Source organism: Scardinius erythrophthalmus (assembly GCF_964197995.2).
Source record: "Scardinius erythrophthalmus genome assembly, chromosome: 9".
In the NCBI taxonomy this organism is placed as follows: domain Eukaryota; kingdom Metazoa; phylum Chordata; class Actinopteri; order Cypriniformes; family Leuciscidae; genus Scardinius; species Scardinius erythrophthalmus.
Window position 1 is genome coordinate 22,467,271 of NC_138229.1, and position 13,864 is coordinate 22,481,134.

Sequence of the window (13,864 nt, forward strand, 5' to 3'; positions counted from 1 at the left end):
GTACGGGGTGCTAGGGACAAACCGAACGGCAGGACTGTGTACTGATATGCCTGGCCCTCGAAGGCGAATCTCAAATATCGCCTGTGACGTGACGCTATCTGTATTTGAAAATACGCGTCTTTCAGATCTATTGACACAAACCAATCTCCTTGGCGAATCTGCACAAGGATTTGCCTGGTAGTGAGCATCCTGAACTGTCGCTTCACAAGCACTTTGTTCAGTTGCCTTAGATCTAGTATGGGTCTGAGACCCCCGTCTTTTTTCGGTACCAGGAAGTATCTGCTGTATAGCCCTCCCTCGCTCTGGTCTTGAGAGAGAGGTTCTATGGCCCCTTTGCTCAATAGTTTCGTCACTTCGGCTCGAAGTAGATGTGCTACTTCTGTTTTCACCGTGGTCTCGACGCGCGCCACATAGCGGCGAGGGCGTCGGCGAAACTGCAGCGAATAGCCTCTTTCTATAATGTTCAGCACCCACTTCGAGACCCCGGGTAGCTTTGCCCATGCGTCTGCATGGATAGCTAGGGGTCGAATACGAAGCACGCTCCGCTCGCTCAGCGATGGAGAAGCTTCGGTGTGCTGTAACACGAGCGTGTCGCTCGTGACATTTGAGGCATGGGGCGCGCTGATGACAGCGGGCAGATTGCCTGCGCTCGACTCCTCTGCGGTGGTTAACCGCGAGGGGGAGGGCTGGGCGGTTCCCGTGGGAACTGTCATGTCTATGTGTGGATGTGGGCGCGGGACAGCGGGCACATTTATCACACCGAAAACATCGTTCGCTTGCGTGAAGCGAGTGCACGTTGGTTTCGTTTTTACAGAAACCGTGAGACATGCATAACGTGGTGTTAGTGGGCACTGGGTAGTGGGCACGTTCACCATGTTTGAAGCGCAACCGATCTGAGTCGGTTTTATGTGCGCGAGCCCTGTGTGACAGGCTGTGCTTATGTGTAGGGATGGGCACTGGGCAGTGGGCATTCTTACTACACACGAAACACCATCGGCCGTGGCCGGGACACCTGAAAATACACTCTCTTGGGGATTTATCTGGGTAGCCGTGAAAACGGCATTTGTGTGCAGGCAAGCGGGTGACAGAACCGACTTGTTGGCTGCAGAAAACACTGGAACAGTCACATTTTCTGGAACTGGACGAGCGAATAGCTTTGGTGTGAGTCCGGCCGCAGCGGGACTGGAACACCGTCGTTTTCCTAGCTGTGCTAGGACGACTTCGGGGCCTCGGGCTTCACCGTGATCCTAGGTCGCGGGCCACGTCCTACGGGGCGGCGACCGGATGAGCGGGAGCGCGGTCTCGCGCTTCTGGCCTGGCGGCGCTGTGAAGTGGAGGCAGTGGACGGTGGCTGTGGCTGTGAGCTCTGAGCAGACGGTTTCGCACGGCCTGCTGCAGAGCTGGAGCGCTTCGGGAGGAAGTGCTTCATAGCCTGAGACGCTTTCTGTACCTCTGCGAATCTCTCCGCGAAATCCTTGACGGAGGATCCAAAGAGGCCTGTAGCGGAAAGCGGGGCGTCGAGGAATGCGGTGCGTTCAGACTCGGCCATTTCCGAGAGCGTCAGCCAGAGGTGTCTCTCAGACACGGTGAGAGAAGCCATAGTCCGTCCAATGGCTTGTGCTGCGGACTTAGTAGCACGAAGAGCGAGGTCCGTGGCACTCCTTAAGTCCGGCACGCAGATCGCGTCAGGTCCTTCCTCGTCCAGCTTACGGAGGAGATCGGCCTGGAAGATCTGGAGCGTTGCCATGGTGTGCAACGCTGACGCAGCTTGCCCGGCGGCGGAGAAAGCGCGGTGGAGCAAGCTTGACGTCGTGCGGCAAGCTTTAGAGGGTAGGGCCGGCTTAGCGCGCCGTCCAGCGGAGGGCGGGCATAAGTGGGCCGCTATCGCCTCTTCAACCGGCGGCAGCGAGAGGTATCCTTTGTTCTTGGCATCGTCAACGGTGGAGAATGCCAAAGAAACAGCAGGACGCACTCTAGCAGAATAGGGGGCGCTCCAGGACTTGGCCACATCTTCGTGTAACTCAGGAAGAAAAGGCGCCGGTCTGGACACAGGCAAAGCGCGCTCCCCAGGCAGGAAAAATCCATCCAGCCGGTTGTGAGCGGGCTGCTCAGGCGAAGACCACTCGAGGCCGAGGCTCGCCGCGGCCTGTGCGAGTACTCGCGTGAGTTCCGTCTCGATGGAAGCTCTCTTGCCTGACGATGTGCGGGCAGGGGGTGCGGGGTCCTCGGAGCCCCCCCAATCCTCACTGCCTGACGCCAGGATAGAGCAGGAATCATCCTCTCCCAGCAGGGCTTCCTCATCCGCGATATCAACGGAAGCGGCGGCAGACGGCGGCCGCTGTCCGTCAGGAAGCGAAACAGAAGAAGCCGGGCAAGCAGGCGGGCGAACCGGCGAGCTTTGGCGGCTGGGGGAGGGTTCCGGGGCCCGCTGGGCACAGGGCGCTTTTTACGGCGCGACGCCGCGGCGGGCGGGGGAGCAGTCTCGGTGAAGAAGGCTAGGCGAGTCCTCAGAGTCGCCATTGCCATCAGCTCGCAGTGAGGGCATCCGCCGTCAGCGAGTGCGAGAGCTGCATGTTCCTTACCCAGGCAGGAAACGCAGATCAAGTGGCGGTCCCCGTCGCTGAGTGTGGCTCTGCACGAGCCGCAGGAAGGCATCTTAAAAAAGACGCTAGCTCTTTTAGAAATGCGTGTCGCGGCGGCGACACACACACACAGAAATACAGTGTAATAAAGAGAAAGGATATGAGCGCCGGAAAGCGCAGCAGGAAGGCAGGAAGGCGGCGCGGCCAGCGACTTCAGTGACTCGTCCCGCTGAAGGTGCTCTCTCTCGACGGCGCGGCTTCTAATCCAGCTCCAGCGATGCGTGTGCTTCGCTTGAAGGATGAAAAATCAGATAATAGCTGCCTGCGAGCGATATTTAAAGGCCTAGACCACGCCCATTTCGGCGGGACGTGACGCAGCGGGTGCGAAGTGCCCTGATTGGGTCTGACGTCACGCCAGGCCTCGCTCGATAGGCTGCTGCAGTTGCCGCAGAGCAGCCAATAGGCGCGCGAGCTGTCTCGCCTATGTCTGCATTGCTGCTGCAACGCGTTTTGCATTATTACAAAATTAAGGATAATTTTTGGCTTCAATATCTCGCGGAAAAGGATTTTCCCCTAGCGTAAGATATCTTACGCAGTACGAGAGACCTCTCGTAAGAGAACTATTGTTTTTGTCCTCCTCGAGTGAGAGCATATTCTCACTGTATAGATATGGACCATAAAAGCCTAATGTATCAAATGTGATACAAAACATAAAACCCATATGCAAACTTTTTTTTGTCTATTCCTTCTTAAGGTTCAATAAACTGTTCCATAAAAAAAAAAATCGATTTCTGACACTTATTTTATATTTCAGACTTTGCAGGGTTAAAGATAGGATGGGGTCAGTAAGACTATTTTTAAATAAATTGATACTTTAATTCAGCAAAGATTCATTAAATTGATCAAAAGTGACAGTAAAGACATTCATCATGTTACAAAAATGATTTCAAATAAATGCTGTATTGAACTTTCTATTCATCAATGAATCCTGAAAGTATATCAAGATTTCCACAAAATTAAGCAGCTCAACTATCAACATTGATGATAATAATAAGAAATGTTTCTTAAACATGAAATCAGCATATCAGAATGATTTCTGAAGGTTTGTGTGACACTGAAAATTCAGCTTTGCTATTGCAGGAATAAAATACATTTATAATATTAAAAAACAGTTATTTTAAATTATAAAAATATTTCACAATATTACTGTTTTCACTGTATTGATCAAAATACATGCAGCCTTGTTAAGAAACATTTCAGAATCTTACCGACCCCAAACTTTTGAACTGTAGTGTATACCCTGTTTTCAAAGCTGGATTTGGCTGAATCTGTTATACGTTTCAATTCCGGTCTTGATAAATATATGAGCTTTTCCAAAACATCACAAATTAGTCCCTTTGGGATTCATCATTATACAAAACTAGCAAAACTGTGCAGAGGATTATAAACACAACTTACAAGCCACACGGAAGGAATTCACAGGAAAAGGGTATAAGCCTTGAAAGCCTTTGATGAACCTTCGCTGTTATTTTTCTGTTCTCACTGTGGAAAAAGATGTGAAAATAGAATACTGAAATTAAATACTGTAGATATTTCCCAGTTTACTTTTTTAAAATCTGCTTTCTTATAAACTAATAAATATAAATATTTTATACAGATTGTTTTGAATTAAATATAAATCTTTAAATGCTCATCAATCAAATCTTTGAATGTTGAGACACTTGAGACTCTTCCTCTCATTCCACAAATGTTTCTGGAATAACACAAATGATCTAGTAGGGCTGCACAATATATCGAAATATCGCGATATGCATATCGCAACAGCTTGCAGTAACTAGGGTCATGAATAAAAGAAAGAGAAAATCACTCACTGCTCTTGGCTGAATAACTTTTGTAGCTTTAATAAGAATCAGTATATAGTTAATTCATACAGTGAAAACTATAAGCACTGTTTTATTTTTACATTTGATTATTCAGTTTCTGTTGTTAAATAAATCTAATGTAGGCCTACCCGAAACCCTAAACCCTGTGGTTTACCCTGATGTTAAAATTACACTTCTTATGCTACAGTAAAACACTGCAGCAAAACAAAAATGAAACAAGTATGTAGGTTATATAAGTTTAAGTATATTTTAAAGATAATTTAAGTTTATTTTACTCACTTTAAGCATTATGGTATCGCATATCGAATATAGCATTAAATAATGAGTAATCACATATTTAACATAGTTAAGCTTAGTTATTAGACTTGCGCTTAGTGCCACCAGGCAATCTGCTATTAAACCTCAGAAAGAACAAAACAAACTGGAGGGCAGGGAGAGGCTGATGTCACCATACAGCATGTACTAGAGCCAGAAAATGAGCAAAGAAGAGAGAGAGTGTGAGACAATTCGATACGAGAATTAAGACTTGGACAACTGCTGGAACACAGATCCCACTCAGACGGTCCAACGTCCGTCTAGCAGTGCATGGAAATTCAAATGAGATCAGCTGTGCGGTAGTGCTGTTCAAAAGACAGCTTTGCATCAGAGGAAACTGTACGGAATTTTGCTGAGGCACAGTCTATCCTGTTTTAATCAAACTAGAGACTAGGTAAAAAGGTTCTCACTAGTCCATCAGACACATTCACGCCTTTGTCTCCCTCTCAGCATGGATGGTGAATCAGAGTTGAATGCAGAGACGATAGGTGAGTTTAAATCTCATTGATATGGATCATCAAAAGATCACTAAAATGGCACGAATAAGCTTAAAATTTGAAATCAACTTTGCATTAGTGTTTTGTTGAGCGTTTGGGATTTTATATAGTGGAAAAACGTTTCAATTAATTTCATTTTTACAGCCACATTATGTTTCTTACCTTCAGGCAGAGGTATTCACATGTGTACAGCTCACAGATTTGCTGCTGTGAGGGTTTAGGTTTAGATATAAACAAATTAAAATATATTAAAAGAGTTATGCGTGATCATACAGTTGTTAAACATATCAACTGCATCTAGTAAATTAAAGGTTTTAGTTTTATTTCTTGACTAAAAACATATAAGGAGATATGTGAAAATGTGCTGGTTTTGTAATGTTTTTTCCAAGACAAGAATAAACATGTCTTGTCAAATACAGTTGACACTTTTGGTTTTATTGGTTTTTTTTTGTACTTGTAGGCCTACATTTCATGTCTTTTGCCCAGATTTTTGCTTAGATTTGCTGTCTAAATGAGTGAGTCGAATTTAGTTGCTGAAAGTCAGAGCAAGTTTTTGGGCAGTTGGAGTTGACAGATTTCAGAGAAAATCACATAGTTCTATGATGAGCACAGAGTTGTTTTTTTTAAGCTTCAAAAAAATTTCTGATATTTTTTGATTTTAGAACACTCATTGTTTTCATCTGTATTGCATCTAGAAGTGAGTTTGTTGTTGTAGAACAACTTGAAAGTCTGGTAGTGTGGTCCTCATATGATCGCCAGTTTTCAGCGAGTGCATTCTGCCTAATGTTTTAAAATTTCTTCAGCGATTATGCTAGTGTTATAGCATATTCTAGCCTTTACTCTGAAAATCAACCTCTTTCAAAACTAAAATATATATTTCCTGTCATTTGCCAGGTGAGGATACCCCCAGAGAAACCAGCTCCTTAATCAGTACAGATCATGATGACAGCATCTACAGCAAGAATATGGCTCTTTATGAGGTAACAAACTGCTTGAAACCCATTCACCTCTCTCACTGTTGGAGCACTTTATATTCAAATTAAATGCTTCAACTTATGAGATTACTTTATATTTGAAGACTTCAGATGCAAAAGCCTCTAAGTGCCATCTGAAATCTTCTTCTAAAATGAGCATTTTTATCAAGCTCGTATATTTAGGTTCAGTAATTTCACTTTAATGACAATTAATAGGTCATTTTCATTGCCATTAAAGTGAAATAACTCAACATAAACATACCAGCTTGATAAAAAGGATCATTCTTGAAGAAAATATCAGATGGCACTTAGAGGCTTTTGCATCTGAAGTCTTCATTTTGTCACTAAGTTACAACACACTGCTGTATGTATTAAACTATTTAGCTCCTCCATGTCTTTACTCACAGGATGAGATGGACAGCACTCCAATGGTGTCATCCCTCCTCAACAAACTTGCCAACTACACCAACATAACCCAGGGGGTCATCGAGCATGAGGAGGCTGAGAGTGAGGATGGGATTCAGAGAGTCACCGTGAAGGTGAGTCTCCAACCAGACTCACACTGAGATGATTATAGGAGACTCAAACACACATTGAATTCAGCTTCAACAGACATTTTGCCCTACATGGCTTAATTTTTTTTTTGCTTTGTGTGTCAATCTGTTTGAAGGGCCCTCAGATGGGCACATTTATAGGAGTGTTCCTGCCCTGCATGCAGAACATTCTGGGTGTGATTCTGTTCCTGCGGCTCACGTGGATAGTGGGTACCGCGGGAATCTTGGAGGCCCTTGCTGTCATCTTTATGTGCTGTTCTTGTGTGAGTTTCTCCCATTGACAATTTAAAAGATATTTTTTTGGACTCACTAACCTGGTTTACCTAGATCAGGGGTTTTCAAAGTTCAAAGTGTGGGGTGGACCTCCCCAGGGGGGCGCGAGACGATGGCATGTCAGGGGAGGCGTGGAGGAGTAGGGCTATACAACCTGGCGATAAGTGTTAATTGATGGCTGTATGTAAATCTATTTACCCAGCGCAGGACTGCTTAAAGTTATTGGGGGCGGGTTTCTTCAGTCATTGCTTTAATGCCATTTTGTCTCACACGCAAAAGGAAAAACGTGACATAGCCCAAAGTATATCAACACTTCCTCTTCAATTGAAGACAAATCTTGATTCTATAGAACACACACATTCTACAGAACTATGTGCTTCAAACATTGTTGCAACAGTGTCAGCATGACTCAAATCCAGATCTAGATTTATATGGCTAACAGGGACCTGGTGTGTGGAAGAATTTTACTGGCCTGCTCAAAACCTGGTGTTGGGTTTTTTAAATTGAAGATTAACATGACAGTGATAAACTCAAGCTAATTTTATAAAATATAAATGATCACAAATTAATTTCATTTTGAGTTTTTGTCTATGCCTGGTATGCTATAAAACTTAATTAATAATTAAGACTTAATTAAATAATTGCAACTCGTCTGCATTAAAGCTATACTATGTAACTTTTTTTATAAAAATTAACAAAATTGTATTAATGTGAGTGTAAATATATCCATCTTTAATCATGTCTTTACCTAAATAAACTTTGATAAAACTATAATAATGTAATAATCTAACAATGTTCTTCTGCAAGATGAAGTTTTTTTAAAAACACTAGAGTGGATAGCAATAACATTAGACCCTGCTGAAAAATTTACTTACATTAACTTAACATTAGCCCTAAAATACTAAAACAAAAACTAAAAACTAGAAAGCCCTGAAACAATTTAAACTGACGATGATAGTGAAACCTAACAACAATTAAACCAAATTGTGAGAAAAATAGAAAATAAAAACTAAACTAAAAAGTATAATTACCCTGCAAGCAAGCATATATAAGTTTTGTTTTACATCAGTCTTTTTCTTCATCCATAGACCATGCTGACTGCAATTTCAATGAGTGCCATTGCAACTAATGGTGTAGTGCCTGGTATGATTTCAATCTGTTATATATCGTTCTTGTATATATTATTTTTATTTGCTCCATATTTGTTTCAAGTCAACTTGATTCTCTTCCCACTTTAGCTGGTGGCTCATACTACATGATCTCCAGAGCATTAGGTCCAGAGTTTGGAGGAGCAGTGGGTCTGTGTTTCTACCTGGGCACCACATTTGCAGGTTCTATGTACATATTAGGAACCATGGAAATTTTTTTGGTGAGTCAAAACCTATGCACCAACACTAACAATTTCTTGTGAGCAAATACATGCCCTCATTTGGCACTGCAGAAGAGTTTGTGTCTGCACTGAGCTAACTCGAGTAAGCAGATTTGATCAACTTACCCTTTCATTGCCCTAGTCACATAAACTAAAAAATCAGATTAACTTAAAAACTTTTCTCTCTTTCCTTTTATACCCTGCTACAGACATACATCATGCCCACTGCCAAAGTGTTTAAAGCAGAGGAGTCACATTGGATGCAAAATAACATGCGTATTTATGGAACATGCTGTTTAGCTATCATGACCCTGGTAGTGTTTGTTGGAGTGAAATATGTCAACAAACTGGCCTTGATCTTCCTGTCCTGTGTGGTGCTGTCAATTATGGCAATTTACGCAGGCGTCATCCAAAGCGCAATCAAGCCTCCCGATTTTCAGTGAGTAATGCGGTGATTTTTTTACATGGACATTTAAACACAATGGTTGAAAACGTTATGTTGTCTTCAAGTACAAATGATGTCTCACATTCAAGCCAGAAATATTACATAGAAATAGAAACAAAACTACATAGAAATAGAAACTTTTTTTCTTTATGTTGAACAATAAACCCAAATAACTACATCTAAAATCAAAATGATGAAAAATATCAATTTCTATCATTTATGGTATCACAATAAGCAAACGGTGAAAGACCATTTGCTACAGACTTGCTTTGCGCACACTCTCTAAATATAAAGACATTACATATGATATTATCAATATAGATTGGTGGTTCCGTTCGGTCTCAAATCGGCAGACCCATATCAACGTCCCAACTTGGCAAATCGTGCATCATAGAATTCTGTATTCTGGCTATCACCAGACCAAGCTCAATCTTTTAAGATTAAACATTGGTCTGGGGAGTCTGCTCTGTATTTTCTACTGCACAAGAGGCGTGATCAACGGGCATAGTTCAGATGACTCTGTACACAATTGGATAGTTCTTCAACCAATCAGACCAACGATCCGGGTGACGTACTTTGCAGAGCTACGCGAAATCTCCAGGCAGGAAATGTGTAAACAAACGTGTTGATCAGCGGTTCAATGGAATCGAGCAATTTTTGCAGGTTATGCACAAAAAACATGAAAGTTTGTGGTATTTACACCCACTCGAGCAATTCATTTGCTAAAAAGAAGCCATTGAGCATCGTCAAGAGGTTAAAAGGAATTGGACAGAGCCATAATAATCCGTGTATCATTCGTTCAATCGTTTTTTGATTTAATATTGAAAGTAGAAAAATGAGAAAACAGTTCCTTTTTCGATTTTTCATTTTTTCCAAAAAAACGAAAAACAAGAATTCAGCTTGATTTTTCGTTTTTCGTTCTGAGGTAGCAAAATTAATAAACAGCTGGAAAATTCGATTTCTACACGTGGGCGGGAATGAAACGCCCCTTTCCTCTGATTTGTCAGCCGAAGATCAAACTGTCCCGTCATCAGCTCTTCCTCAGTTCTGCACTGCAGAATAAGAGTCCTCCGTTGTGTGGATTCTTAACGCGTTTATTGCAACTACATTTAATCTTTTTTTTTTCATCAAACAACCAGACTAACGAATGGTTCGACACAACCCGTACTGGGAAATAAACTGGACAGGGCTTTCTTCTGTGTAGATATAAATTCACCTAACTTTATGCTTTGCATCAGCTCGGTATGCAGGGTAAATGACGGCTGTTAGCCTAACATGGTCGCCCTCGATCGCCCAGTAATTTTTTTTAAATAATAAATGTAGATATAGATAATCAATATAATTAGTTGTAAATTAAATATTTTAACACTTATAGAAAAAGAAAAGAATAATGCATTGACTATATATAGCCTAAGCCTAGGCTATATTAACATAAACGCATGAACTGTCATTCAGACTGACTATCTAACAACCGGAGAACAGAGAACAACAGAGATATTAAAATACATACTCTTCTGAGTTTTATAATGTAGGCCTTATTGTGTTTTATTAAAATTTATTAATTTATATCTCAAAGATGTGCGCTTGTGCGCAGTGCACTGGGTCATGTTGAGAGGGAAACAAACGCATTTTATTATTAGCCTATTCAGAAAAAGACCGGTAAATAAAATTCAACATTAACATTATAAACACTATTAATAACATATAGGCTATTTCTATGCGTATTTTACTTCCCCTTACCATTACTTCCCCTTTGACATTTGCCTATGTCAAATCCTTAAATGAATGGTATTCAGAAAACAACAAGAATAAAAAATAAGTAGCCACGTATAATAAAAATATAACCTATAGCTTATAATAATAGCCTATTGTGTCCTTTATTATAAACAACATTTAGCCTATTTTAAACGCCAAGCCTAAACAAATTTAGGCTATTTGAATCGAAACTGAAACATACCGACGTTGGTTTCGCGCATCTCGGTCCCAAGTTTCCATATTTGCAATGCAAAATTTGGATGCTAACTGTAAAGAAGGCTTTAAACTTCAGTCGAGTCCCAATATAGGCCTACACGTATAGGCTAAATCATCATCTTCACAGCATGGGAAATGAGTTTGGAATAACTGCTGTGCGGCACAGCCTTTATATTGTACAACAACAGACGAATTAAATTAAGCAGAATAACTTTTTATATATTTGGTTGACTGTGTTTTATTTTAATAATGAACAGGCTGCGATGTCAAGTTAGCAATGCCAGAAGTGAACTGATAATAGCCTATGTTGTGAGAGCGAGCGATGCGTCGGCGCCATCACTTGGATTTGTTGCTCAGCAGGGGAAATAACTTCGTTATTCGTTACTCTGTCATTCGAAACAGTAAAAATTTATATTTTTATTTGTGTACATTCAAAATGACTACAAAATGTCATGCCTTTGAAAAATAAAGAAAACAACATGATTTCTACTTTAGTGCGTCTCAGTCTCCTTGAACATCTTTCTGGCGCACACCAAAAATGAACCAAAATAGAGTGAATAGCCTTCGGACGCGCCTACTTTTCAAAGTCAACATTTAGATTATTTGAAGTAAAATGTATTATATAGTCACTTAGGAATAAAACTCAGCGTGGTTCATGATAAAAAAAGTACAGTTCGGAAAATATGAAAATAGCAAACCCCTGGCACTTGAGAACTCTGGTCTACAAAGAAGAAAGCCCCGTCTAGTCTATTCCCCAGTACGGGTTGTGTCGAGCCATTCATTAGTCTCGTTGATGGAAAACATGAAAAAGTTGAAATAAACGCGTTAAGAATCCACACAACGGAGGAGTCTTATTCTGCAGTGCAGAACTGAGGAAGAACTGATGACGGGACAGTTTGATCTTCGGCTGACAAATCAGAAGAAAGGGGCGTTTCATTCCCGCCCACGTGTAGAAATCGAATTTTCCAGCTGTTTATTAATTTTGCTACCTCAGAACGAAAAACGAAAAATCAAGCTGAATTCTTGTTTTTCGTTTTTTGGAAAAAATGAAAAATCGAAAAAGGAACTGTTTTCTCATTTTTCTACTTTCAATATTAAATCAAAAAACGATTGAACGAATGATACACGGATTCATAATGGCTCTGGAATTGGATTGGATTAAACCCGTCAATAGCGCGCCAGGTGGAGAAGCCAGTTTGTGATTGGTTCCCGCAAATATGTAAAGGAAGCAGCAGAGATAAATTTACAGGTTACCAGCCTGTGGTGCTGTTGAAGAGTGTAAAAACAAAACTAAGAACACATACCTCGTATTCTCGTGATGTCCCTGAGGCTTGACTAGAAGACACGACAGGCCTTTATGGTTTTCCTTAAGGAACTTGAGAAATTTGTCAAATCATATCTGATTTGAAACTTCCACATTCATTCTCTCGACGTCCATGTTTGATGTTGGTATACGCGATCGTGATTGAGGGCGGGGCTACCTGGCGTGATGTTACAACAAAAACCTAACCCAAAAAAAATATAAATAAAAACTAGAAATGCCTATGCCTTAGTATTTTAATGAAATATGATGAAAGTGTTTAAAATTTTAAGATATTTTTTATTTTATTTTTAATTTTTTATTACACAATTAATTAGCCCATGCTCTCTTGTGCATCAACAGAATCTGTCTACTAGGCAACCGCATCTTGAAAAACTATCAGTTTGACAAGTGTCTAAAGACGGAGGTAATCAACAACGTAACCCACCCTACCAAACTGTGGAAACTTTTTTGCAAAGGTGATTTAGGAAATGCAACCTGTGATGAGTACTTCACCCTTAACGATTTGACAGAGACTCGGGCTGTTCCTGGCTTGCTCAGCAAGGCCATATCAGGTGAATTCTCAAATACACAGCAAACTATACACATCTTATTTTACTCAAACAAGTAGTTATACACCACACCATTTAATGATAACAAAATTAAGCAAAGTCAGCTAATTTGTTTTATCAGATGATGCATTTTCTAAAACAATAGACTTAAGTCAGGTAACTCAGTGGTAATCAAGTGTTATTTGCTAAGTATTACTGTTTATTACAGAGAACATGTGGGGACACTATGGAGAATACATGGCGATAGTGGAGAAGGGACAAGATAATGGATCAGAATCCCATAAGGGATCAGAATGGGCTTCAGATAACAAGATGGACAAGAACATTTCAATGCCTTATGTCTTCAATGACATCGCCACCTTCTTTACCCTTCTGGTTGGAATCTACTTCCCCTCAGTTACAGGTATAGTTTACAACAAAAAAAACGTAACATAAATGTATTTTATTTACTCACCTTTACCACGTCATTCGAAGCCTTTATGACTTTCTTCTGTAGAAAGGCAAATTTTTGTATTACTGGCCATTTTCAATATAATGAAGATGTGTCTAGACTATGATTTTCAATTTCCAAAATGACAAGAAGCCCCATAATAATGGTGACCACAGATCTTTTCTATAAATCAGTTCAGTTGACCTGGTTCATGAGTTCAACAAATTATACGGTCACATGGAGCATGGGAAAGTGACCAGAGGGCCTTTGTGACTCAAAATTATTTTGCTACACATGGAAAAAAGAAAGTATGTTTGAATGATGAACTTTCATTTTGGGGTTATTTTTGATCTAATACATGTTTTTATATAGGTAGAAATATCTTAAAGGGGGGGGGGGTGAAATGCTCATTTTCACTCAATCTCCTGTTAATCTTGAGTACCTATAGAGTAATATTGCATCCTTCATATCTCCAAAAAAGTCTTTTGTTTTATTATATTTTTAATTGAAAGATAGGCTGTACCGAGTCTTTCCGGAAAAAAACGAGCGGCTGGGGGCGGGCCGTGTGGGCGAAGCTTAGCTGTGCTTACCCGCCTAGCTAACAACACACAGAGACATTTGTTCAACAGTTTTACTCACCGTTCCAACGCACGACCGCGAACCTTTATCATTGTGACTGCTCGATCCTTAAGCATTAGA

The 13,864-nt window shown here is 40.9% G+C and overlaps 1 protein-coding gene across 1 annotated transcript in view; it reads left to right on the plus strand.

Annotated features, from left to right (window-relative positions):
* slc12a7a (solute carrier family 12 member 7a) overlaps positions 1-13,864 on the plus strand; it is a 34,033-nt gene that overhangs the window by 9,087 nt on the left and 11,082 nt on the right. The window contains exons 4-11 of the mRNA XM_081374319.1: positions 6,172-6,257; positions 6,659-6,790; positions 6,922-7,068; positions 8,167-8,221; positions 8,317-8,447; positions 8,657-8,886; positions 12,527-12,738; positions 12,944-13,138. Coding sequence (XP_081230445.1) covers positions 6,172-6,257; positions 6,659-6,790; positions 6,922-7,068; positions 8,167-8,221; positions 8,317-8,447; positions 8,657-8,886; positions 12,527-12,738; positions 12,944-13,138 — 1,188 coding nt within the window. The remainder of the gene's footprint in view (positions 1-6,171; positions 6,258-6,658; positions 6,791-6,921; positions 7,069-8,166; positions 8,222-8,316; positions 8,448-8,656; positions 8,887-12,526; positions 12,739-12,943; positions 13,139-13,864) is intronic.